Source organism: Grammomys surdaster, unplaced genomic scaffold (assembly GCF_004785775.1).
Source record: "Grammomys surdaster isolate TR1022 unplaced genomic scaffold, NIH_TR_1.0 239, whole genome shotgun sequence".
Classification (NCBI taxonomy): Eukaryota; Metazoa; Chordata; class Mammalia; order Rodentia; family Muridae; genus Grammomys; species Grammomys surdaster.
Genome location: NW_021604684.1, coordinates 8,777,297 through 8,803,210, shown reverse-complemented (window position 1 = coordinate 8,803,210; position 25,914 = coordinate 8,777,297). Strand labels below are relative to the sequence as shown.

General features: G+C 40.2%; 1 protein-coding gene across 4 annotated transcripts in view; it reads left to right on the top strand.

Annotated features, from left to right (window-relative positions):
* Htr4 (5-hydroxytryptamine receptor 4) overlaps positions 1-25,914 on the top strand; it is a 160,037-nt gene that overhangs the window by 61,950 nt on the left and 72,173 nt on the right. For all 4 annotated transcript variants that reach the window (XM_028774234.1, XM_028774236.1, XM_028774235.1 and 1 more), the window contains exons 2-3: positions 11,297-11,422; positions 12,642-12,842. In XM_028774234.1, coding sequence (XP_028630067.1) covers positions 11,297-11,422; positions 12,642-12,842 — 327 coding nt within the window. The remainder of the gene's footprint in view (positions 1-11,296; positions 11,423-12,641; positions 12,843-25,914) is intronic.

Here is a 25,914-nt window from a genome sequence, read left to right as displayed (position 1 = left end):
AGCTAGCAGTGAGGAGACCACGTGTGCCTTGCAGCTGGCAGCACTAAACAGCAAAACAAGATATGTGAGAAAAACAAGATGTTTATCAGAGTGTGCTCAGCTGTTGTGGGCTGTTGAAAAACAAGTCTCTTGTCAGGGTATATGGCCTGAGATGGTTGCAAAGATGATAGCCGCTTTGGGCTAGGAGTCGCCTCCCAACAAGATACAGTTACATTATTGCTTAAGTTATTAGTTAACAGTTACTATCTTCTTATGTTCTACTACTACTTTAATTAAAATGGGGTTCTTAAAAGTAATTTACATGAGATTTATTTTCAACACAAATATGAATAACTCTCCTATGCATAGATTTATTAATGGGAAATGCTAAAGAACACACATTACAAAATTATAAAAACAATATAGGCTTTCAAAGCAAAAATTCAGAGAACAAAGTTAAACAAATATATGTAGCTATCTTTGGCTACTTTTTGGTTCTTCTTTCTTCCACCCTTCTCCATCCTTTCTCTTCCACCCTTTCAAACTCCTAACACTAGATGAGAGAGAAAAAAGGAAAGAGAGGAAAGGAAAGAGATCCTTGAATAAAGTCAGGAGTCAGAATCATTATAGTACTTCCTGCTGGTTAGGTACATCTAGTTCCTTGGGACAGATTTGATCTTCACCAGCCAGATAACTAATTTCTTCTTGTTTCTTCTTTACGAACAGCTTAACGAACTGTAACCAACATCAACCAACCAACAGCTCACCGTGTGTCTTGGGGCCCTATTATTTATATACCCTCTGAAAAGTCCCCAGTATTCTAAATGTCACACAATCATGGAATCTATCTGCAGCTAGCAAAATCATGCTCCTGCTGGAGCATGAGGAAAATCATGCTATGGACAATCTGAAGCAGCCCGATATCCCATACCTAGGATTAAAATGAAAGCATATTCTTATAATATTTCTCTGTTTTGTAAAGAAATCAAAATTCCCAAATTCTTACTACAGGTATGGGTTATATTTTCAAAGCTGTAAGTACAAAAGAGATTGTGTTTTGAACCCAACCAACTCCATAGAAACCAAGGTCAAGAGGAGAACTTTTTAATAAATTATATTCCAGAGGCACTCCCCTTATCTAAGAAGGTATTGATGACTATTAACAGATGTTCTGAGAGAATGGGCTTTTATTTCAATGAGCAGTGGTTAATGCAGAGACTTATAGATTTATAACTGGTCATAGTACTTTGAATAAGTGACCATTGTATGCTTCATAAGGGAAAGAAAGGATATGAAAACCAAAGGAAGGAAAGGAGTACTAAGAAATGAAGTCTTGTGAACATGACATGATCCTCAAACCTGTAGACTCACAGTAGCCATGCTTACTTGCCCAAGACCTATACAAGACTGAGCACCAGTGGATGAGGAAGAAGAGGCTCATGAGACCCTGCCCCTCCCGATGAACTATTGGCAGTTAGTGCCTGTTGTCAGAGGAAAGTCCTGGTTTTTTAGTGGTATAACCACTGGTGAGTTACTCACTCACGTTCTTGAAAACAACCCCACTTATACTCGGTGGGTCACAAAATAATAAAATTATCAAGATATGGAAATATAAGGGGGACATACTCAGAAGACAAAGCATTCCAGATGAAGTTAGAGAGGCTGAGTCAGAGTAAGGGAAAGGGGATGAATTTGATTGAAATAAATTATATACATGTATAATATTGTCAGATAAGACATTTAAAATTTTAAAGAAAGAAAAACAATAATAACAATAGTAACAACAAAACAACTCCATCAAACAACATAACAAATCCAGTATTTGATATTTTAAAGAAAGTCAGACATTAAGAAAGGAAGGGAGGGAGGAAGGAAGGAAAGAAGGAAGGAAGAGAAACAGAATATATAATGAAAAGGTGGTGAAATCTTAGGCTATCGAGCCTGTTAATTTGCTTCAGTCAAAAAAAAGTAAGTTTCTAATATTTTCTTGGCAAGAGTGTTATAGCTTGAGATGAGATGCTTATCTGAGCTGAGTCCTGCTCTCCCACAGGGTCAGGGTTAGAGGCTCTGTCTTCCAATGTCAGTCCTTAGGTTCAATCCACAGCCAATAAAAGATTTGCATCTCAAAAAGAATCAGAGAAAGAATTTCTAATAACAAGTGTTTTTCGGTTTGTTTGTTTTGTGACCTAGGAATAGAGAGCTATGAGCCTGAGGTGGGGTGGGGGAAAGCAAACCAAACCAAACCAAACCAAAAACAAAACACTACCTAAAGGTTATTGAAGGTGTGATGAAGACGAAATCCTAAATCTACATTACATTAAGCATACTTGTTTAAATCAATGTTTTTTGCACTTTTAACAGACTCACTTAAAAATACATTAAATGTATTTATTGTACTTAGGGATGCCCACTTGGGACTGGACGACCTATCATGAGCCTTCTGAAGGGAGAGAATGTTCTCTCTCTCAGCAGTCATCACCATCACTCGACTGTAACTCTGCACTGAGGGAAGGGACCTTGTAAGATTTCTCATCTTGCATACTGTTGGCATCTTCAGGTTTTGCTTAGGTAACCATGGGTTGAGAGTCCATGGGTACAGCTTCCCTGTTGTATCTAGAAGATGCAATCTTGTAGCAGCTATACTGTGGTCTTCTGTATCTTACAATTTTTCAGGGCCGCTTACACAGTATTCTCTGAGCTGTAGGTGTATGGATTTTATTGTAAATATATTATTGAAGTTGAACACTCCACAGTCAGTTGTTCTGTGCATTTTGATCAGTCATGGCTTTTTGTAATTCTCTGTCTTTACTGCAGAACAAGCTGCTTTGATGAGGGGTGAGAGCTATACTTGCCTATGGACATGAGGGAAGATACTAAGAATTCAACTGGGAATTTTTCTGAATTGGAGAAAGTAGCAGCAATGACCATACCAACAATGGATATATGCATAAGTTTACAATACTAGGCATAATTTCCTTCCTATTGAAGGGGGCCTTAAGTCTAATTAGACAGATGTTAGTTACTTCCAAAGGTACGTGCCAATATTAAACCTTTGGGACTATCATTTTACCATTCTGTAGGCTGTCCAAAAGCTTTCTAATTTCATGAGGTCACTTGTCAACTGGTATTATTTTATTCAGAGCCGAGTCCAGTTCAGAATGTCTATGCCTACATCTTGTACTGTTAGCCCTAACTTGTTCTCTGACATCTTCAGTGTTTTAGGTTCTACATTAAGTTCCTTGAAACATTTGGCAGTAACTTTTGTAGATAGTGAAGACAGGATCTAGTTTCATTCTTCTAAGTATGCATGCCCAGTCTTCTCAGTACTATTTGTTAAGGTGGATATCTTTTTCCCATATACATTTTTGTCATCTTTGCCAGAAATTAATAGTCATGGGTGCATGGGTTTATACCTTGGCCCTTACTCTTTCTTACTGATCTACAAGTTTGTTTTTGTGCACTACCAGACTGTTTTTATTGCCATGAATCTGTTACAACTTAAAATCCTCTATAGTGATAGCTCCAGTATTATTCTTTTTACTCCAGATAATATTGGATATTTCAGATCTTTTGTGCTTCCATATGAATATTACAAAAACTAAACCAAAGTATTTCATTCAGCAACAACAATGCATTTTATAAATGTCATACACAATGGAAACAAAGCCAATTTGTCAGTATTTTCAAACTCCTTGGGATGTTACTCTTTGAGATTCAAGGATAATATAATAAATATTCCCAAGAATTCTCAAAAATTATTTTACAGATACAATCTTCACAGTATATTATTATTTGGTTAGCTAAAATTCTTGTTTAAAGGACAAAGTACACTGTTTACCATTCAGTGAAAAACTAACTCATTCTGTTTGTGAAACTTGTTGTGGTGCGCTGTATTTGGTTGATTGAATTTTCCATTTCTAGTATTTCAGGTTTTGTCCCCAGTATCTCTGGTGTTATCAATCTCTATCCTGACTCTGTTTGACTCAGTTTTTATTTTATGCTGTCCTAGTTGTGTGATAAAACAGGAGAATCTTGCTAGCACCGTTCCTCTCTTTGCTGCAGTGACATGCAAGCTTTGCTTTCTCTCTCTCTCCTCTTTTCTCTTTAAAGTGTCTGTTACTGAGAGTGTGGTGGTTGTTTTCTGAAGCTCTCCATTAAACATGGCTGCCTGATCACCCACTTTCACCTGGAGCTCCCCAGAGCATGCAGAATGGACTCTGCATTTTTCCTGTTCTGCTTTTGTTTCTTATTTAATTTGCTAGTGGACTAGAGATCTTTGGCCATCACCCACCTCTCCATCCAGCTTCCTTGAGTTCATGACTGTGTGTTCACCATCTTCTAATGTTACGGGTTTTGGTTGACTGTTGGTTGGTGAAAGAATAAAGTGCTGTTTTCCTTATCCTTATGTGAATGCACCAAGATTGTGAGCTTGGGAGGGGTGAAGAAAGAAGCTGGACTGGACCATTTGAGCTGCCCAGGAGGACCCTCTGTGAGTGTGCATTGTGTATTTTCAAAGATGCTTCCTTTGTATATGGCAATCTTAACATGTGGGTTAGCAGGCCCTTCCTCTGGCAAAGACTTTTGTCCAATGATAAAGGTCTCTTGTCAACATAACATTATTGCAATGGTCAATTTGTAAACATATAAAACAATGGCTGTTGTCTTGCTGGAGCCATTCTCAGTTTTACCTCACAGTTATTGTACTCTACTTTTCTCTATTCTTTTACACATCATTCTCTTCAACAAGTTTTTCTGAAGGACACAGGCTGGGCTGGTTTTAGGTATTTTGATGCATCAGCCTACAGAAACCTGGGGCTCTCGTAGACTACCTGATCGGTTTTCTTTCGCCATCTTTTTGTTTGACTTTCATCCAAAGCTGCCTCATATGTGACCACTGCCCCCTCTTCCAATCTTTCTATTCACCTGTCCATCCAACATCCCAGTACCACTGAGATCTTCTTCTGCCCTTTTCCTTTCCACCCATGCCCACAGCAACACAACCTGCTGTCAAGAAACTTACTTCACACCTTTCTTCTACGACGCCACACTTCTCTGGTGCTCCGCAGATGCTTTCTCCTTTCTTTCTTCATATCTTCATACCTTGTCTACATCATGGTTAGGTCAAGACTCTGGCCTGTTCTTGGATGTTTACATTTCCACCCAAAGCAGATACCATTGTGTTTCCTGTGTGGCTGTCTGATCTCAGTTGTAGCTACAGGCACCTAGCTGCCTATTGAGCATGCATACTTGCAGCTCTTACCGGTATTTCACAACTTATTTTTCCATGTAATAAAATTATAGCATCTTTTTATGTATCCAAATTTGAAATATGGATTTTTTTACTTCTCACCACTACCCATGCCATTATTCTTTTTCCATATTGGATATTAATAACATATATGCACATGCTACTCCTTTTGTAGTAAGCACTGTCTTCATTGAATCTACCAATATTTTAAACTTTTTTCATATTATTGAGATTATAAAATAGTTACAGCATTTCTCCCTTCTCTTCTCTTCCCTTTCCTCCCTCCATATACCTGTGGTGGTTTGAAAATGCTTAGCCCAGGGAGTGGCACTATTAGGAGGCATGGCCCTGTTGGAATAGGTGTAGCCTGTTGGAGGAAGTGTGTCACTGTGGGGGTGGGCTTTGAGCCCCATCCTCCTAGAGGCCTGGGAGTCAGTCTTCTCCTGTTTGCCTTTGGAACAAGATGTAGAACTCTCAGCTCCTCAAGTGCCATGCCTGCCTGGATGCTACCATGGTTCCTTCCTTGATGATAATGGACTGAACTTCTGAAGCTGTGATCCAGCCCCAATTAGTTGTCCTTTATAGAAGTTTTCTTGATGATGATGTCTCTTCACAGCAATGGAAACCCTAAGACAATATCCCTCCCAACTCCCTTTCAAATTCATGGCCTCTTTTTTCATTGATTGTATACATATACGTATACATCATACACGTACATCATATTCATATACATTCTTAAATATGATCTTCTCAGTTTTTATATTGTTACTTATATGCATGGATTTTTGGCTGATGACTTGGCACCAGACAACCAGTTTGTCTTCTATGGGAAGACCATCTCTACTGCCTCAAATGAGCTACCCTCTTCTCTTCTCAGACACACACCAGAAAAGCGCATCAGATCCCAATTCAGATGGTTGTGAGCCACCATGTGGTTGCTCAGAATTGAACTCAGGACCTCTGGAAGACAAGTCAGTGCTCTTAACTGCTGAGCCATCTCTCCAGCCCCCACTTCTCTCCTCATATCTCCAATTCTACTCCAAGCACTGTGCTCTTTGATTCTTTGAGACTTACCTGATAGCTCTTCTGATTTGTTCTCATGTTCATTCCCAAAGACATTATTCTGCTCCTACAGCTCTGTATCTTCCAGTAGGACATTAACTTCTCACTTGGGAAAACTGGCCCTCGGAGTCTACTCCTTGGTACTTTTGTGTGCTTGGCTCAGGTGCTTGCCTCTCTGAGAGAGAACCTAAAATGTTTTCCTGTCTCAAGGCATTTGGACATAAGTCTCACCCCTCTATTTCCTCTATGTCTGAGTACTCTGCAAAGGTCACTTGAATGTCATCTGTAGAGTTCTTGGACTACCTAAGATTTTCCTCTCATTTAATCACTCTATACTACACCTTCGTGTTTATGCCCTTTAGAGTTTTGTAATTCAGAAGTCTGGAGAGATGACTCACAAGGATCTAAATCCACTCCCCGATGTGTGCATTAAAATGCCAGGCGTAGTTGTATGCACCTGTAATTTTAGCATGGGTGAAGAAGATACAGGAGGATACTTGGGCTTTGTAGCACGCTATAATAACTGAACTGGTAAGCTTCAGGGTTATCAAGAGAACCTATTTCAGAACACAACATGGAGAGGTGATTGAGGAGATAATCTGAGGTCAACCTCCAGCTTCTGTGTGCATGCACACCCACATGCACCTTCCTCCTCCCTCCACAAGATAGAAGAGAGTGTGAGCAGAGCATCCGTGTCTCATGAGGTTAAAAAGCCAAAAGCCGGTGCTTCACCTGAGACTTATTAAAAACAGAATCCATATTTGAGAAAGGAAACTCAGTGAGTTACAAACATCAAAGTGAGAGAACAATTTTGAAGTACTGAGCACATCTGCCTTTGTTCTGTGAATGTCCCCTTCTGTCTTCTCTGTTTCTGCCATGGTGTGAACTCCTTGGGGACAAGGACTTTGTCAATGTCCAGCACAGCACTTAGCATGTAGTTGCCCCTCACTGTGTATATGGTGGATGTTAAGACGTTTGATCTAACTTTTGAGGCTTAGAGGAAATAAGTGAATGGTTTAAAGTGTTATTAAAAAAAAGTGGTGTGTTATTAATAGAGCCAATGTGGAAGCAAACACCATCTGTAGCATAAGCCATACCTTATGCTTGTGCCTGCCCAGGCTTCTGCTACTTGTGACAATTATTTGTATTAATGTTGTCCTTTGACATTTGATCTTATTTAAACCAACCTGTAGAGAGAACTCAGGTTTAGTCTTTGCGTTTTCTTTTACTAAGAACAGAGAAAGTGTTAAATCTGTCCAGCAAGTTTATAGAGTTTCTTTGTTAATGGGTCAAAAGATCATTGAAAAAGAAATGAAAGAAGAATTTCTCATAGGAAAAGCTGTCGAAGAACCCGTTTAGCATAGATGACACCTCTATGGTGCAAACTGTCTAATTGCTCTTGACCATGTTCCCAGAGGATGTCAGAGGCAACCAAGGATCTAACCTAGCTTTTGAAAGAGTAGCTTCTAATTTATTTCACTCATTGTTACTGAAATTTATACTTATTTCTGCCTAATTATAAAAGTTCTCTCTATGGTTAAATTGAGCTTATCACTTACAGTTTAAAGTTTACCCTCTTCCAGCTCCTAATTGGTGAGCCACAAATGAACCATGACATTGAACCTGTGCCCCATGTTCTTTAAACACATATTCTTTGCAGCCAGAGGTGTCCATCACAAACACTCTGAACATGTTTCCTCTTCCTAAAAGAAGGAAATCAGCCAAGGGAAAGTGCTTCTAATGGAGAACATGAGCTATGTAGAGAATCCACCTGCTAACGATAGATTCCTATCATCCATTGTTGATAAGAAAGTAGCCTAAAATACCCAGCCCAACTGGCCACTAACACAGAAGTCTTATGCGTTAGCACCATGATGTATATTTATCCATATATTCTTTTTGTATTATAATAAAACACAAACAGACAATTATGACTATAATCAAACATTTCTGCAATAAGAAGTATATCCACAATGGTGTGGAGCTATTATCATCAGTACTAGTTCCAGAAACTTTCCAGCAACCCAAAGGGTAACTCTTACCTATTAAGTAATAATTCCCACTACTCGGCACCCCCCAGGCCTGAGGAGTTATCAATTTACGTTCTTTTCTTGTGAATTTGTATACTCTTGTGATTTTAATAGAAGAAGACTCACGTATTTGCTCTTTTATTTCTGGTGCATTTCACCCAGCATATCTTTAATGTATTTCAATATTGAAGCATGTGTCACTCCTTCATGCCTTTTATGGAAGCACAATATTCCAATACATGTATGTGTTTACATATCTATTACATTCTGATTAATTTACTGTCTGTTCATGGATATAAGCCACTAGATTATGTCTACAGGCTTTTACCACCAATGCTGTTAAGAATGTTGGTATAAAACACTCTGTTTGTATTCCTGCTCTCAGTTCTTTGGAATATGTATTTACAACTGAATTTCTGGGTTCATGTGGTCATTCTGAGAATACACTGAGCCTTCTATAATCCCATTAGAGATACACATAGATTTCAAGTCCCTTACATTTATGCTAACACTTAGTTTTGTTTATTTTGCTCTGTTTTGGCTGTAGTTATTCTAACAACTGTGAAGTAGTCTCTCAGTTGAGCCAGATGTTCTTAAATAAATTCAAAGCAATTCCAGAAGCCACTGAAGTCTCTCCCTGGCAATGAGAAGGTTCTTATCTCCTTCTTCAGTGAGACTCAACCTCGGTTACAAATCAGAGTAACTTGGAGCTTCAAAAGTTCTGACAGACTACAGACAAGAGCAATTAAATTAGTTTTCTGGGTAGGGAAACACAACCAGCGTCTTAAAAATGTTTTTTGTGTGTAGAGTGTATGTGTATTAGTACACAAGCAGATATAGGGGTGTGTTTGTGTCTGTGCGTGTATATATGTATGCACACATGTGTGTGTGAGTGCATATGTGTAATGCACACGTGTTCACCTAGTAAATGCTGGGCATGGTGGTGTTGCCTGTGACTTGAGGGCAAAGACAGGTGGATTCCCTTGGTTCCCTGGCCAGCCAATATAGCCCAAGTGACAAGCTCTAAATTAGTATTAGACTCTCTCTCAAAAACAAAGCAAAACAAACAAAAATCAAAACAAATAAAACCCTAAAAACAATGGAGAAATATCTCTGCCCTCCTCACATGCTCACGTAGGAGGGTACACTTCCACACATGTGTGGACACATACACATTCCTCTTCAAACACAACGATGGCAGCCGTCTATCCTCCACAGACCGTCCCTGACTCCTTACCCTTTTTGTAACTAACACTCCCTATTTTCTTACATGTCTGCTTATTCTCTCCTTTATTTTTCTTATAGACCCACTAGACCCATCTTAGAGTTTAATGAATAAATATGTTAATATACTCTTATTTCAAGTGGAATATTCCTTCTGATTGTTAAAAAAAATCCTCTTTTTAAAAATCTTTTTGCTGGATTTTCTCTATTTTAGGTAAGCTCTCCTCTATGCTTTCAAAGAATGCTTTGGAATACAGTGAAGAATATGCCTCCCTTTGTGGAATATTACATGCCGACAGCAAAGTAGCATGTGCCTACTCAGTATGCATTGCATATGGCCACACACCACACACACTATAGACCAGAGACTTTACTGCTACTAGAAATTACAATGAAAATATAACCAGAGACAATCTGCAAGGGAGATATTTATAAAATAATTCTGAAAGTTATGTCAGGCAGTCCACACCATAAAGATGAGAAATGTAGGTTGGCTACTGTACATCACCTAAGGGTTGAACTTAAGCATGCAGGAATGACAAGTAGCAGTGAAACACAGATAGCATGTTCTATATGAACGGGCATCAACGCTGTAGAGATGGAGCCCTAAAGTGTCCCAACAGCTCACCACTGCCAGTTTTCTATGCTGACATGCTCAGTTCATGTCCAACAGTTTAAAAACCTTTTCAAACTTCTTTTTGTTTTTGTTTTTTTTTTGTTTTTTTTTGTTTTTTGTTTTTTTGTTTTTTGAGACAGGGTTTCTCTGTATAGCCCTGGAACTCACTGTTCTGGAACTTATTCTGTAGACCAGGCTGGCCTCGAACTCAGAAATCTGCCTGCCTCTGCCTCCGAAGTGCTGGGATTAAGGGCATGTGCCACCACTGCCTGGCTTTTTCAAACTTCTTAAAAGGACATGTTGTGCAACATTATGAACATAATTGTTCCGTGCAGTTTCAGAGTAGCCTGCAAATGCTGTGCTTTTATTGAGAAGGAACCTTCACTTCAACCTAATAAACCAAATCCTGAGCTTATACTGGCAAAAAATAATAATAATTTATAGAGTCTAATCAGGTACTGAAGTCAACAAGGATGTGAGTTTCAGAGGGACATTAGGAATCAGTGAAGCAACAGGTCATGAAGTAGAAGAGGCCCCAGGGCCTTTTATCCTGTGGGCTTCGCAGAACATTGAGGTCATTTGTGAACTGTCATAAGAATACCTGTTGAGTATGCCTGTCCCTTCCTAGACATCCCACCTATAAACCACAGCTTTTGCTCAAGCTAGAATAGGATACGAAAATGCTTAGCCCTTATGTTCATGCAGACCTTGGTTGCAGTGACGACCATACCTCTCCTCCATCTGATAAGTGAGAATCATGAGTTGAACACACCTCAATGAATCAAACAGCTGAGGTCCTGATGTGATGGAGCTGGCACTGTAGATGAGTCAGGTGTGCAACCCAGAAACCAACCAAGTACATACCTGAATACTAGGCAAAATGAGTCTGAAGGAAAACAAAAAAATATATGCAGTCAAGGCTAGCTACTCAACTGCCCAGTCTCCCTCTCAGCTTCTCCAGCCAGCTGGGGATGCCGTCAAGTGATGGCAGACCTTGGCAAGTTCAGGTGCATAAAACATGTTGCTATTGCTGGTTGATGATGATGTGACCTTCTTGAAGACTGGGGAATGAATGGCCTTTCCAATGTGTCTGATGCTCCCTCACATCTGGGTGTTTTGTGTTTCCATAACCTCCAGTTCCAACGAGGGTTTCGGGTCCGTGGAGAAGGTCCTGCTGCTCACGTTCCTTGCAGTGGTTATCCTGATGGCCATCCTGGGCAACCTGCTGGTGATGGTGGCTGTGTGCAGGGACAGACAGCTCAGGTGAGCAGCATGAGGGGAACTCTCTGCAAACATGGGTGTCAGAGGGAACTCCCTATAAAGTTGACTCTGAGTAATTTCTATTGCAATTTATCATGATGATGGAAAACATTCATGAGGACAGATTTTGAAAAACCAGAAAAGGGACTACATATAATCCTACAACTCCAACACCAACATAACCATAAGAACACCTTGGGGTACTTCCATCCTATCTGAAATCAATCTCTCTCTCTCTCTCTCTCTCTCTCTCTCTCTCTCTCTCTCTCTCTCTCTGTCAATGGTTCAGGGAATAAATCAACCATAACTAATGATTGATTTAGGGAATAAACACTAGATCTACCACATTTTATACCTTACCAGCCTCAACTGTGGCTACAATTATAATCACCTAATATATTTTTCAAAACAATACTATATGGTACTGGTGTGCCCTGTGTAATAATCTGGAGACAATTATATTTTAAAAGTATCCATTGTTAAACATCAAATTTTAATTGGCCATCCTGTATCTTAGGTAGCAATATTCAGCAGAAGAGGATGATATCCACCTTTTTTTTTTTTGTCTAATTGATCTGAGTTGAACCCTGGGCACTAAAGTTCCCTAAAATTCACAGGGTATTTCTAGTGCATGACCTGGGGTAAGTAACAGTGGACCATGAAAGAAGAGGTGAGACAGAGGTAGCCTGTCTCTAAGCAAGACATGCCTTGACCCAGTAGAGAGGAAGAGAAGAAACAATGCAGAACTTTGCCTGGAGTTCTGTACCACACATAGTGGGTACAGAAGAGGTCACTGTAACAGCTGAGAATGATGCAGCTTAACACTGTCTGAAAGCAGCATCTTGAGAGGGCTCCCTGGGAATGCCTAAGCCGGGACCAAAGGCAGGGTGGACACTGGCAAGAAGAGTAGGCGGGAGAAAGCACAACTATGTGGAACGTCAGAATGGTTCTCGACATACCAATGGCCTCTGGTCAGTCTAGAAGGTCAGAAGAGAGAGGGTAAGAGGGCTTTGGGGCACGAGGCCAGAGCACAGAGAATCTGCTTGGCCGTGGTGCAGAAGAGAATACTGAGGCTCATGGATTGTTTAATGTGTGATTTCTTCTTTCCTTTTCTACCTCCTTTTGTTCCTTCCTTCCACTCTCCCTGATTCTTCCCTGGATCTCCCCACCTTCTTCCCCACACCCTTCCCCTACCACCTTGCCTATACCTTTTCACTCACAGGAAAATAAAAACCAACTATTTCATTGTGTCTCTTGCCTTTGCCGACCTGCTGGTTTCGGTGCTGGTGATGCCTTTTGGTGCCATGGAGCTGGTCCAACACATCTGGATTTATGGGGAAATGTTTTGCCTGGTCCGGACCTCTTTGGATGTCCTACTCACCACAGCATCGATTTTTCATCTCTGCTGCATTTCCCTGGATAGGTAAGAGCAGAGTAATGTATGGAGTGGACTGAATTCAACACCAGTGACCTAGCAGGTATCACCTGGTGTCTTTCTTTGCTTTCCTGAGTCATCACAAAAAATTAGTTCCAGAGAGACAGACGTTGGAAATTCAGTGATTCTTTTACCAGGGCGGTCCTTGTGGAGGGCTCCTACTCAGCCAGGTACACTCAGAGATATTGAAGACCCAAAGGTTGGCATGGACTAGCAATTGCTTGCAAAATCTTCTGTGGAGAGAGTTGTCCTCAGTCAAGTTGATTTCCAATTTTGTATTACTGGCAGGAACAAAAAGCTAAGGGAGCCAGGTGGCAAGAAGTAGTGCATCTGCCCAGGAGACTACAGGCCAGTTCAGAATGATAGCACTCTGTGTTTCTACATGATCGTCTCCTAAAATATGCCTGTGTAACAAGGTCTAGCAAAGTTCATATGATCGTGGATATTTTTTCCCCAGAAAGTTAAAATTGACAACTAAACCTCCAATAATTGCTTTTTAAAAATTCCAGTTTATCATTCTCTCTCCTGTGTAAATTGTTTTTCATACTTTAGCATGCCTAATGGTTCCCCCTTTGCTTCACTTGTTGCAGATATATGCTTATCAGCTCTTGCCAGTCTCCACTTCTGATCAATTTAACTGAATAACAAACAAACAAACAAACAAAACTACTTTAGAAGGCAGATGACTCTGAGAGCATATGTGGCTTAAGGCCACACAGAGATGTGAGATACACCTTTCATGAGTTCAGACTGCTGTGGAAAGCATCTCATTTCCTCTCCAACTGTCCCAGACCTCCTTCCCTTGGCTTGGGAGAGATGCATTTGTTAAATTGAGGACTTAGAAAAGTAATCAGTCAAAGTTAGAGGATGCTACATTATTGAAAAGATTCACCTTTAAACAGTAAAATAATAGCTTCTTAGAGAATTACTCATCTGAGGCAGCCAGGTCCTTAAGAACTGAAACTTGTGTGACAACAGCAGATTCACTTCCTGTTTCATGAGGGCGCTGATGAGAACAGCACATGTGACAGCCTCCAGGGCTTAAACCACTCTCTCCTTGTTTTCCTGACAGGAACATAGAGTTGAATTGCCTAGGTTCTGTGTGTGTGTGTGTGTGTGTGTGTGTGTGTGTGTGTGTGTGTGTACGTATGTATGTATAATGAGACTCCACTGCATTTGTTGAGAGAGAGGAGCATATGTGGACTGTTGGCCAACAGTAAGACCTACCATGTGTGACAATTAGAAATTTGTGTGTCTTAGCTTGTTTGTAATTGGGCATCAGTATATAAAAGCCATTTTAAAAACAGTGTATACTATATGAAATTTAGTATTTCATAAAATAAAATATGAGAAAGTAGAAAACACAGGGAAATCCTAGATGGTAGCCTGTGTATTATAATTGCTACATTGATCCCTGAGACTAGACAGGATAGACACTCAGAAAAAGACAAAGCTGGGGATAAAGGAAAGCTGGAAGTCAGTGAAATTTAAGCAATAGCAGTGGGAAGAAAATGTATGGAATAAAAATGGGAGAATTTTTTTTCCGCTATAGAGACTAGAATCTGGCCAACCCCAAGACAAATGCTAAAAGGTCTCCCATCAGGAAGGGGTCCGCTTCGGATTTCTGGATTTCAGCTCATACCCCTTCATGAACATTACCTCGAGTGGGCTCAGGATGTAGTGAAGCAGTTAAGAATTAGACATTAAAAGCCACCTGTTTTAAAATTGAGAGACTTAACTTTACATTTCTGCTCTGTCAGGTTTTTGCCTCTGAGATTGGCAGTGGATTAATAAATCTTTCCGGGTCCCAGTTTTCTTTATCTCAAAAAAGTAGAGGACAAAGAATTGATCTTGCAGAACTGAAGTCTAGAGACAAAAGCTAATCTACCTGACATGGATCACTGTCCACAGTACGGCTGTGATTGGGACTCAACGTCTCTTAACACATCAGCACATCCTCTAATTATTCTCATGTTGCTGTATCCGTCTCCACTTACAAGATCAAACAAATGGCCAGCTTTGAAAACAGCTGCTCTGAGCATTTCCGCTTGCCTGGAACTTTTCAACAGCTACTTCTTGCTTTGAGATACAACCATACTGAATGATATAAAGAATTTCTAAATTGAATTAAGTTAATTTCTAATTCAACTTAATTGATTTAGAATTTCATGCACACATATTTACAGTATTTTTATCCCACCCTCTCCCTACTTCAATTCCTCTCCTGTCCTGCTCCTATGTCCCCTAGCCCACACCCCCCGCTGTGTCCATTCAGTGTTACTTGTGTGTGTGTGTGTGTTGTGTGTGTTTAATCTTGATGACTTTGTCATTGGATTACTCATCCGAGGCTCATCTCTGGAGAAGAGAGATTCTCATTCTCTCAGCCATCACTGACTGTCTATAGCTCTTCTTCTGCAGATAGAGCCTTGTGATATTTCCCCATCTTTGTTGACAAACCAAATTTGTGTTATCACATGTAGGTCTTCTTAAATGAAATATATTACTGAAATTTCATGGGTGTAGTAGATTCCATGTCATATATAGAAAACACAGTCTTGCAGCAGATATAGCCTGGTTTTCTGACTCTTACAGTTTCTTCATCCCCTCTTCGGCAATGTTCCCTGAGCCTTAAGTGTAGAGCTCGCATTTCAGATAAATTATTGACTGAGGTTGGCTTCCCATGGCCTCTTACTTCTCTACATCTTAATCAGCTGTTGATTACTTAATAGTCCCCATCTGCTATAAAATTAACATCCTTTTCTGATTAGTGGGTGAAGGCTACATTTATTTGTGGATATAAAGGTGGGTATTGAGAATGTGGTCAGAAAATGTACAGGGTTTAGGAAAGTGGCAGTAGTAGGTTCTCTTTCAAAGTTCAAAGCTTTACCAACCATGGGTAGCTGAGTAGGTTTACAATAGCTGACATGAATTCTCTCTTACTGAGTAGGGTGTAAGTCCAATTAGATGGCTATGGTTTACTCCCAAGATGTATCACCCTTGGACCCTTGGGAATATCTTTCCATGCTGGTCACTGATGTGGTACCAAGGCTTTGCAGTTGAGTAGGAATATTGATTGCTTGTCTCCTTACCTGAACATGTCAGGTAGAAGACTATGATACAGTGAGAGCCATTCCTCAGAGAGGAGGCTTCTGTATCATATCTAGTTTGATTCCTGTGTTTGAAATGTGCATGTTTTCAGCAACATAGTTTTACCTTCGTGTTCTGGGAGGAAACCAAGGGCAATGGCAATAGGCTGTATTGTTTGGGGAGCCTCTTGGGCTACCCTGACCAATAACTTAAAGGGGAGTTTCCCAAGTTTGTTAGGTAATTTATGGCTCTTGGGGAGAGCATTTCTACAAGGGGTATGACTTCATTTAAACAATATGTACATAACCTGTAGTACATTTGAATTTTAAGTGAATGTAAAATAATATTTCCCCATAGCTTTTACAAACATTTGGGTGTTATTTATTACCTCCATCTCTACAAAAATTTTCCCTATTTTTTCTATTTTCCCATTCATTGTATGCCCTGTTACTCCTCTATAGAAAATATTTTTATTAAATCTTCAAGAACTACATACAATGTATTTTGATCTTCTTTACCCCAACTCCTCCAACTCCTCCTAGACCTACCTAACCCTACCTGCCAAATTTATGTCCCCATTTAAAATAGCCTATCAACTCCAATATGTGCTGCTCATATCCTAATTGTGGGGTCAAGCACTGGAGTACAGTCAACCTACCAGGAGTCATGCCCGTAAAGAAAACTGGCTCTCCCTCCTTGAGAAGGCTTCTACTGTCCATAGCCTTTTGGATATGCGTGGAGGCTCACCTTCCCACTCAGTGATGGAGTGTTGACTGGCTTGGTCTTCTGCAGATCCTGTGCAGTCCAGCAAAGCTGCCGTGAGTTGAAGAATGCAGTGGTCCTGTCACATCCAGAAGACATTATTCTTCTCTAATCTCAGAGTCTTTCTGCCTCCTCTTCTGCTATGTTCTCTGAGCATCGCTAGTGGTGGTGGTGGGGTATGTGTGTGGGGGTGTGTGTGCACCTTAGTGTGTAAGTGTATGGGTTTGGGGGAACAAGGAGATATAGGTGTGTCATTTGTGTCTGAGCACTCCTTGAACACTTATTCTCTGCCCTCTGGCCAGTTGTGAGTTTGTGTGTTAGCCACCATTCATTGCATACTGATATTTTTTTTCCAATGAGTTGTGATAGTGGTGACAATTGATGAGTAAAAGAGAATTTCACTATTTCTATCTCTTTCCTGAGCTTCCCTTCACACCGTTCACCAGCCCTGTCTCTAGGCTCTGGCCACCTTGACCTATCTTTCCTTCGGTTGCTTTCCAGCCACTGGCTCCTCCCTGTGCCTGGAAAGCTCCTTTGGCCATTGTGTGATTGTTGGATTTTAGCTCAGTTCTATCTTCCCTGAGGCAGAAAACCATCTCTAATCTCCTCAGACAGATTCTTAGTAGAACTCACTGCATTTTTAATTAAATGTGATTCTGCAATTTCTCACACAAAGTCTACCCCCCCCCCTTTGTAGGAGGAAACTTCGTATGATGAACAAGATGAGAAAATGTTTGAACTGCTGGAATTTGCATCTAATGACACTTTTGACAATTAAACAGTAACTACACATAAATATTTATTTAGGTATTTGGAAAATTTTCATTTTCTTTCCCATAATTGACATGAGGAACTTGAGCACCACAAGGAAGATGGGACTGGTGTTTGTCTTTTCTTTGTCTCCAGTCCTATCCCAAGTGATGTCCTCACTGAAAGTCCATCCCAAACGTTACAGGCAAAGGCAGTGTCTTGCCTTGACAATATGGTTTTATTTATGATCTAGCCTCCACTTTTGCAGTGTCCCTCTTGGAATCACATTTGAGGTAGGTAAAGGCAGAGAAGGGGTTCCTTGGAAAGACCAGGGGGTGGGGAGAGGTATGATGTTCTTGTTATCTTTGTTAATCCTGGCAGGGCACGGTGCCCTCCTACCTCATACTGCTATGAGTCTTCTAAGAAGCGATAATGCCTTTCAAGGAGACTCACTTTGATTCTTAATTTTTGCCCAGATTATTGGATCCTGGATCCAGTAAAAATACAGAACGCCTTTACTATTAAAAGATCCATTTCTACATCTACAATTCTTATGCTTCTTGGTACTTTGACAAATGAATCATATTACTGAAAATTTAAAGTAATTTCAAAACTAAAATTAGTATGTTTCATAGAGTCTGAGTCATAAGGTCAAACACTGTATTGTCTTAGATTCTATGGTGAATGAAAAGCAACCAAGTTGCTACTTTTGAAATGAAACCATCAAATCGCCTGACAAATAATATATGCTGAGAGATATAACTGTTGAGGTAGAACAATTTCAGGCTTAAATGTTTATCACAATTACATTCATAAAATAAGTTCATGTATGTATATATCTGAACATATAATCTGAAACAATATTATTGAATGAGAAAAAGAGAGAGAGACTGATTAAACAACCATGAGCCAAAGGCTCAGTGTCTTTTGGCATACCCACAATCATATGGAGTAGTGCTATCTCCTGGTTTCATCCACATTGACCAATTATACCTTTGTTCTTCCACTGGATTCTTAAGCTAAACTTTTTAAGACTTAACTGTTCACTGTTCTCTCTCTGTTTCTTTGAACATGTTTGCAACCTACCTTGTATTTGGCTTTAAATACAATTACCTCTAAAATTTCATTTTACTTTGTTTTTTTCTTCTTTCTATCTTTTCCCCTTCTCTTTCTCTCTCTCTCTCTCTCTCTCCCTTTCTTTCTTTCTTTCTTTCTTTCTTTCTTTCTTTCTTTCTTTCTTCATTTTACATCCTGATTGATATCCTCTCCCACAGTCCCTCCTCCCATCCCCACTCACCATCTCCTCTGAGAAGGTGAAGTCCCTCCAACCCATGTGTCCCCAACTCTAGCACATCAAGTCTCTGCAAGGCTAGGTGTATCCTCTTCCGTTGAGGTCAGACAAGGCAGCCCAGCTAGAAGAACATACCCCACAGAATAGCCCTATTCCAGTTGTTTGGGACCCACATGAAGACCAAGCTGCATTTCTGCTACATACATGCAGGGGGCCTAGGTTCATCATGTGTATGCTGTGTGGTTGGTGGTTTAGTCTCTGAGAGCCCCAAGGGTCCTAATTAGTTGACTCTTTTGGTCTTCCTGTATTCCTGATCTCTATAACACATTAAACATGAAGGGGTGTTGAATTCTTGTCCAAGGCTTTTTCACAGCATCCAATGAGATGGTCATGTAGTCTTTTTTTATTTCAGTTTGTTTATATGGTGGATTATATGGATGGATTTTTATATATTGAACCATCCCTGCATCCCTGGGATGAACCCTACTTGATCATGGCGGTTAACATTTTTTGATGTGTTCCTAAATTTGGTTTTTGAGTATTTTATTGAGTATTCTTGCAATGTTCATAAGAGAAATTCTCTTTCTTTGTTGAGTCTTTGTGTGGTTTAGGTAACAGGGTGATTGTGCCTTCATGAACGAGTTTGGCAGGGCTTCTTTTGTTTCTGTTTTGTGGAATAGTTTGGGGAGTGTTTGTATTATCTCTTCTTTGAAAGTGGAGTAGAATTCTGCACTAAAACAATCTGGCCCTGGGCTTTTTGTTTTTGTTTTTGTTTTTTAATGACTGATTCTATTTCCATAGGGGTATAGGGATGTTTAAATGGTTTGCCTGGTCTTGATTTAACCTTGGTAAGTGGTATTTGTCTAGAAAATAATTTATTTCATTAAGATTTTCCAAGTTTGTGTAGTACAGAGTATAGGCTTTTGAAGTAAGAGCTAAAAATTCTTTGAATTTTCTTAGTGTCTATTGTGTGAGTCCCTTTTCATTTCTGATTTTGTTTATTTGAATACTGCCTCTCTGTCTTTTCGGTTGATTTGGCTAAGGGTTTATTTATCTTGTTGATTTTCTTAAAGAACCAACTCTTAGTTTATTAATTCTTTGTATTGTTTTCTTTGTGTCTGATTGATTCCAGTCCTGAATTTTATTATTTCCTGCCTTCTACTTTTCTTCAGTGTGTTTGCATCTTTTTTTGTAGAACTTTCAGGTACACTTTTAAATTGCTGGTGTGAGAGCTTTCTAATTTCTTTATGGAGGCACTATGTGCTATAAATTTCCTCTTAGCACTACTTTCATTGTGTCCCATAAATTTGGGTATGTTGTAGCTTCATTTTCATTGAATTCTAGAAAGTCTTTAATTTCCTTCTTTATTTCTTTCCTGATCCGGAGATCATTGAGTAGAGAGTTATTCAGTTTCCATGGATGTGTAGGCTTTCTGGTGTTTCTGTTGTTGAAGTTCAGCTTTAATCCATTGTGGTCTCACAAGATACAAGGTGTTATTTCAATCTTTTTGTGTCTGTCAAGGCTTTTATTGTGACCCACTGTATGGTCTATTTTGGAGAAGGAGCTATGAGATGCTAAGAAGAAGGTATATTTGTGTATGGATGAAATATTCTGTAATTGTCTGTTAGGTCTATTTGTTTTATACTGTTTGTTAGTTTCATTATTTCTCTGTTTTGTCTAGATGACTTGTCAATTGTGAGAGTGGGGTGTTGTAGTTCACTGCTCATTGCACATTGCTCAGGACAGCAGAGAGTGCCCTAGAGGATTCAGTAGACAGGGAAGATGGGTGCAGGAAGAGAATCTAACCTGTATGGTTTTGAATCAGCAGGTCTGATGAAGGTGGGCAGAGAGGTGGTGGGAGAATGGACGTCCAGCTGGGATATAGGCTGTTCAGGGCAGCTGAAGGTAACCCAGAGAAATGTGCAGTCAGGGAAGATGGATACAGTAAGCGAGTCCCATTTTACTTTGTTGAAGAGACCATTATCTGTAAAGGAGACAGTCTTTTCCTTTGCTTTTGTATTGCCAACTGTTTCCTGCCATCCAGAAACTTGATATATTCTATCTGAAAAACCTTTCATAGCTCTCCAGTCCCAGGTTTTCTTGGAAACAAAGTTCCTTGTAAAACATATTCTTCTCACTCCAGAGCTGCATATTTCACCATGTGCAAGAGATAAGTTGTCTGTTTCACTTAATGATCTCCCTGGAGCATAACTAAATTGTGGATGTATAAATCAAATGTGTCAATCATTGTGAACTTGTGTCGCACAGTTCCATTTGTTTTCCCAATATATCTGAGTGATTTTTGCAAGGAAGGTGAGCAAGAGTTTCTTCTTTTCATATACTCTTCCCAGACAGGTCCACGCAGTGTCTCATTTGTTCAGTTGGATTTCATGGCATAATGTATGAACTGTGATTTTTTTATATTCATTTCATCAATTATTCATGGGATGCTTACTAATTGCTAGGAGCTCTTCTGGACACTAGAATTATAGTGCAGAATGACAGGAAAGGCTCTGAGCTTTTAGTGCAGTGATGGAACATAGTGATGGCAGATAGAAAAGAGTATGGTAAGATTATGGACAGTTGAAGAACAGTAAGTCAATCCCTGGATCCTGAAATGATCACCTCCTGGAGCCAGGCTAGACCCCCAATGGAGGGATAGGGACATCAACCCCACCACAAAACTCTTGACCTAAAATTTGTCCTGTTTACAAGAAATGCATGGACAAAAGTGGAGCAGAGAATAAAGGAATGGCCAACCAATGAGTGGCCCAAGTAGAGACGCATCCCATGGGTAAACACCAGATTCCCTACACTATTAACTCTGTTATGCTTGCAGACAGGAGCCTAGCATAACTGGCCTCTGAGAGGCTCCACTCAGCAGCTAACAGCAAAAGATGTAGAGACCCACAGCCAAACAGTGGACAGAGCTCAGGTAGACTTGTGGAAGAGTTGGGGGAAGGATTGAGGGACCCAGAGGGATAGGAACTCCACAGGAAGATCAACAGTCAACTAAACTGGACCCTTGGGGACTCTTGGAGATTGAACCACCAACCAAAGAGCATACACAGGTTCAATCTAGGCCCCCCTGCATATATGTAGCAGAAGTGCAGTTTGGTCTTCATGTGGGTCATGAATATCTACAGTGAGGATTGTCCCTAAAGCTGTTGCTATCCTGTGGAATACATTCCTCTAGCTGGGCTGCCTTGTCTGGTCACATTGGGAGAGGATATGCCTAGACCCTACAGAGACGTGATGTGCCAGGGTGGAGGAATACCGAGGCGGCCTCTACCCTCTCGGAGGAAAAGGGAACAGGAAACAGTGGGAAGGACTGTATAAGAGGGGACTTCGAGAAGCTGGAGCAGTGATTAAGATGTAAAGAGAATAAATTAATAAATTAATGCAAAACAAACAAACAAACAAGTAAATCCCAAAAGCTGTTGGGGTATGCCATTCCCCATGTCAGGGAGATTCTTCAGAGGTAAGACTGAAACTAAGCTCTACCACATTAATTATAGACTAAATGCATTTTAGCCTTCGATTTTCATTGTATAAGCCTTGCATTTGCATGGACCATTCATTACCTATGAGAATGGTAGCTCATCTTGGTCTATTTTTTTTTGCCAGTTCCCCCCTAATTATGAATGCCAAAAGAAGCAATCTGGTCTCATCAACTTTGTGCTCTTACAACAGACAAATAAAGTAGCTGTGTCACACATGTTTGCAACAGACAAATAAAGTAGCTGTGTCACACATGTTTACCTGAACATAGAATGCTCTGAGATGTACCTTGGCTTTTTTTTTTTAACAATGTTGGTGTTATTTTTCTTCTCTTCTGATAAATTTGGCCTAGGAAAAAAACGGGTAAGAATGTGGCCTGGGGTATTAGACTGCCTAGATGCATTTCCAACGTGAACAACTATGAGTTTTATCATCTTGGAAAAGCTACTTGAATTTTTCTGCAGTTCACCTAGTTTGTGGAATTATGTTAATGACAGAAGCTTCCTCTGGGAGGAGACTAAGGGAGTTTTGTGTGTGTGTGTGTGTGTGTGTGTATGTGTGTGATATATAAGCAGATACCACCTACCTAATTCATCTAAATGATTTTAACCACTTGCCTTAGGAATTTTCCAAGTCCAAAGTGGCTTCTGTGGGTGACTTCCCAGGGCTTGACTCTTCAGCCTAACGGTGATGGTGATTTGTTGTTGGAGAGTTAAGAGATTTCTCATCCTTGTGTAGTTCCTCTTTTTTTCTTTGAAGATCTTGCTTATCTGGTAGCTCACTTGAACCTTTGTTTTGTTCTCTCAGTTTACTTCTGGGTTCAAGGTCCTCTCTCTGTCTGTTAGGAAGAGTACCCTGAGCATCTTTCATTTCGCTCAAACCCATTATGTTCAAAGTGGAAATTTCCATCATACCTTAATAATCTTTCCTATTTCCTACATCAAAGGAGTCCAAATGTTGTCTTGTAGATACAGACATTGGATACAAAATAGGACCTACTTTTTGCCACAAAACATACTTCAATTAGTGTGTGGCATATACTGTAGATAATCGAAGTGTTAGAGAAGAAAGTGGCAATTACAGTGTAGTTAGAGAAACACTATGGAAACATAGCTATGATACAATATGCAGAAATGGGAAGTCCATCCTTGATATGGAGAAAACGACACATTCAGAGACCTGACCTAAAATATGGCTACACCATTGCATGGAGGAAGAACTACTTTACTGCCCAGTTGCACACACACACACACACACACACACACACACACACACACACACAGGTATAGATATAGGTGTCTATATAGATGATATCTCTGCTTATCCTGTTGTGATTAGGTGTAAGTACTAGGAGAGATGCTGATCCAAGTGTTTTCATATGATTTGGTAAATAGCTTAGTACAGGGGCATATGTGTCAGGAACTTCTTATGTTTTCAACATATTATCTCATCCGTTCTCACAGCAAGTGAGTACCATCATTATCCCACTTTACAACTAAAGAGACTGTCCTGAAGAGGGTCAACAGCTAGCTCTAAGACTAGAGGGCGTATGAGTGAGGTAAAGGAAGTCAGTGCCCAACTGTGAGGAGATATGAGGTTGACTGCTAAGGTCTCTGCTAATTGTGAAATTCCAGGATTCCTGGTTGGTCTGGGTGCTTCTCCTTTACCTGTGGTTAGAGAGCAGGGAAGGAGAAGGAAGAATTTTCCTTAATTGCAGGAGTGGTGAAGACATTAGCTTGGGGCTTAAAATATATTGCTATCTTCTAAGACTTGTCAAAGTAGATTGTGTCCCTAGAGATATTTAAAGGCAATTACATCCTTCATTTGCATGTGGCTGTGGTTGGAGAAGCTGCAGGTTATCTACCAAAGGGGACTTTTATAGAGTTTTGTGAGCAAACTTTGAAATGTTCTCCTAAGAACTTACTTTGTAAATTCCTTTGCTACATTCTAGTTAATCAAGGCCATCTGGAACCTAATTTGCCACTAGAACATTTATTCAATCACTTTTTAAAAGTACTTTTGGTTAACTAGAAAATAGTAGGAATGGCTAAAGAACAGAACTTACATAGTAGTCTACTCCTGAGATAAACTACAATTCTGTTTGCTAAACAGCACCCATTTAACCTGAGAATCTGCAACCTTTGTCTTTATTATAATTCTCTCCGCTAAAAGGACATGCTTCAGGATTGACCTGAATGGGCATTCTCAAGTTTTGTGACCTCTTCTATATTAATAAACTCTTTTAGAAGAATTACACTACTCCTTCTTTTCCTGCTCCTTCAATTTTGTGTCTTTAGTTTTTGAGATGAGACTATCTTGAGACAGAAGCTCTGGCTCTTACAATCTTTCTGTCTCTTCCCCTGTGTTCCCTGAGCCTTAGATATAGGAACTGGGTTATAGATCTATCCACTGGGGCTGGCACCCATGGTCCGCTCTTCTCTACAGTTTGAATAGTTGTGGTTTTATGTTGGTCTCCATCTGCTGAAAAAAGAAGCTTCTTTGATGAGGAGCAAAAGCTACACTCATCAGTAGGTATAAGAATAAGTAAGAACTCAGAATGTAGTTATAAATCACACTGCTCTGAGAACATGATAGTAGTAGGTTCTTTTCTGTGTTCCATGGCCTCGACAATTTTTATTTCTTCATCTCTGAGGCAGATACGTTTGTATATTTTTTCTTTTAAAAAATTCATGAGGGGCTGCTAGAAAGACATTCCAGTCACTAAAGTCACATGTTGTGCTTGCAAAAAAAACTTAAGTTCAAGCCTCAGAACTCATGTGAAAAGCTGGGCGTTGGTGTGGGGTGGGGAGAGTAGAGTCGGGCAGGCCCCTGGGGCTTGCCAGCCAGCCAGCTGAGAAGATTTGATGAGCTACTTTCCCATGAAAGACTCTTTTACAAAACACAGGTGAATGGCAATCAAGATTAACCTCTGGCCTCCTCTGCACACATATAAACACAGACAAGCCTATACAAACATGCACACACTCACACACTAGTTATGGGTATTGCATAATATTTTGTATGTATAGCCTTTGGTAAGGAAATTAGTGGTAACTGTTACAATCAACTCAGTCAATGTGTGTTAGATGAACTCAGAGCACTTGCCAATTTGACTAGCAACTTCTCACTAATGATGCTACCATGCGCATTCTAGAGAAAGATCACAATACAGTAGGGCAGTTTCCTTAAAAACAAAACAAAACATACACAAAAAACTTTTCTAGATTTTTTTCTTCAAAGAGATTTTGTGATATGAGGAAAGATATTCAAAATATATAAGGTGGCTTTGTGAGAGTTCTGCCTTGAGGGTACCAAAACCCTCAGCATTATAACAGTGCTGTGTGTCTTAGCTAAGAATCTCATATTTTGCCACAGTGATGACACACATCTTTAATCCCAGAACTCAGGAGGCAGAGGCAGAGGCAGAGGCAGAGGACAGAGGGCAGAGGCAGAGGCCAGAGGCCAGAGGCCAGAGGCAGAGGGCAGAGGCCAGAGGCCAGAGGCAGAGGGCAGAGGCAGAGGGCAGAGGCAGAGGGCAGAGGGCAGAGGCAGAGGCAGAGGCAGAGGCAGAGGCAGAGGCAGAGGCAGAGGCAGAGGCAGAGGCAGAGGCAGAGGCAGAGGCAGAGAGGCAGAGGCAGAGAGGCAGAGGCAGAGAGGCAGAGGCAGAGA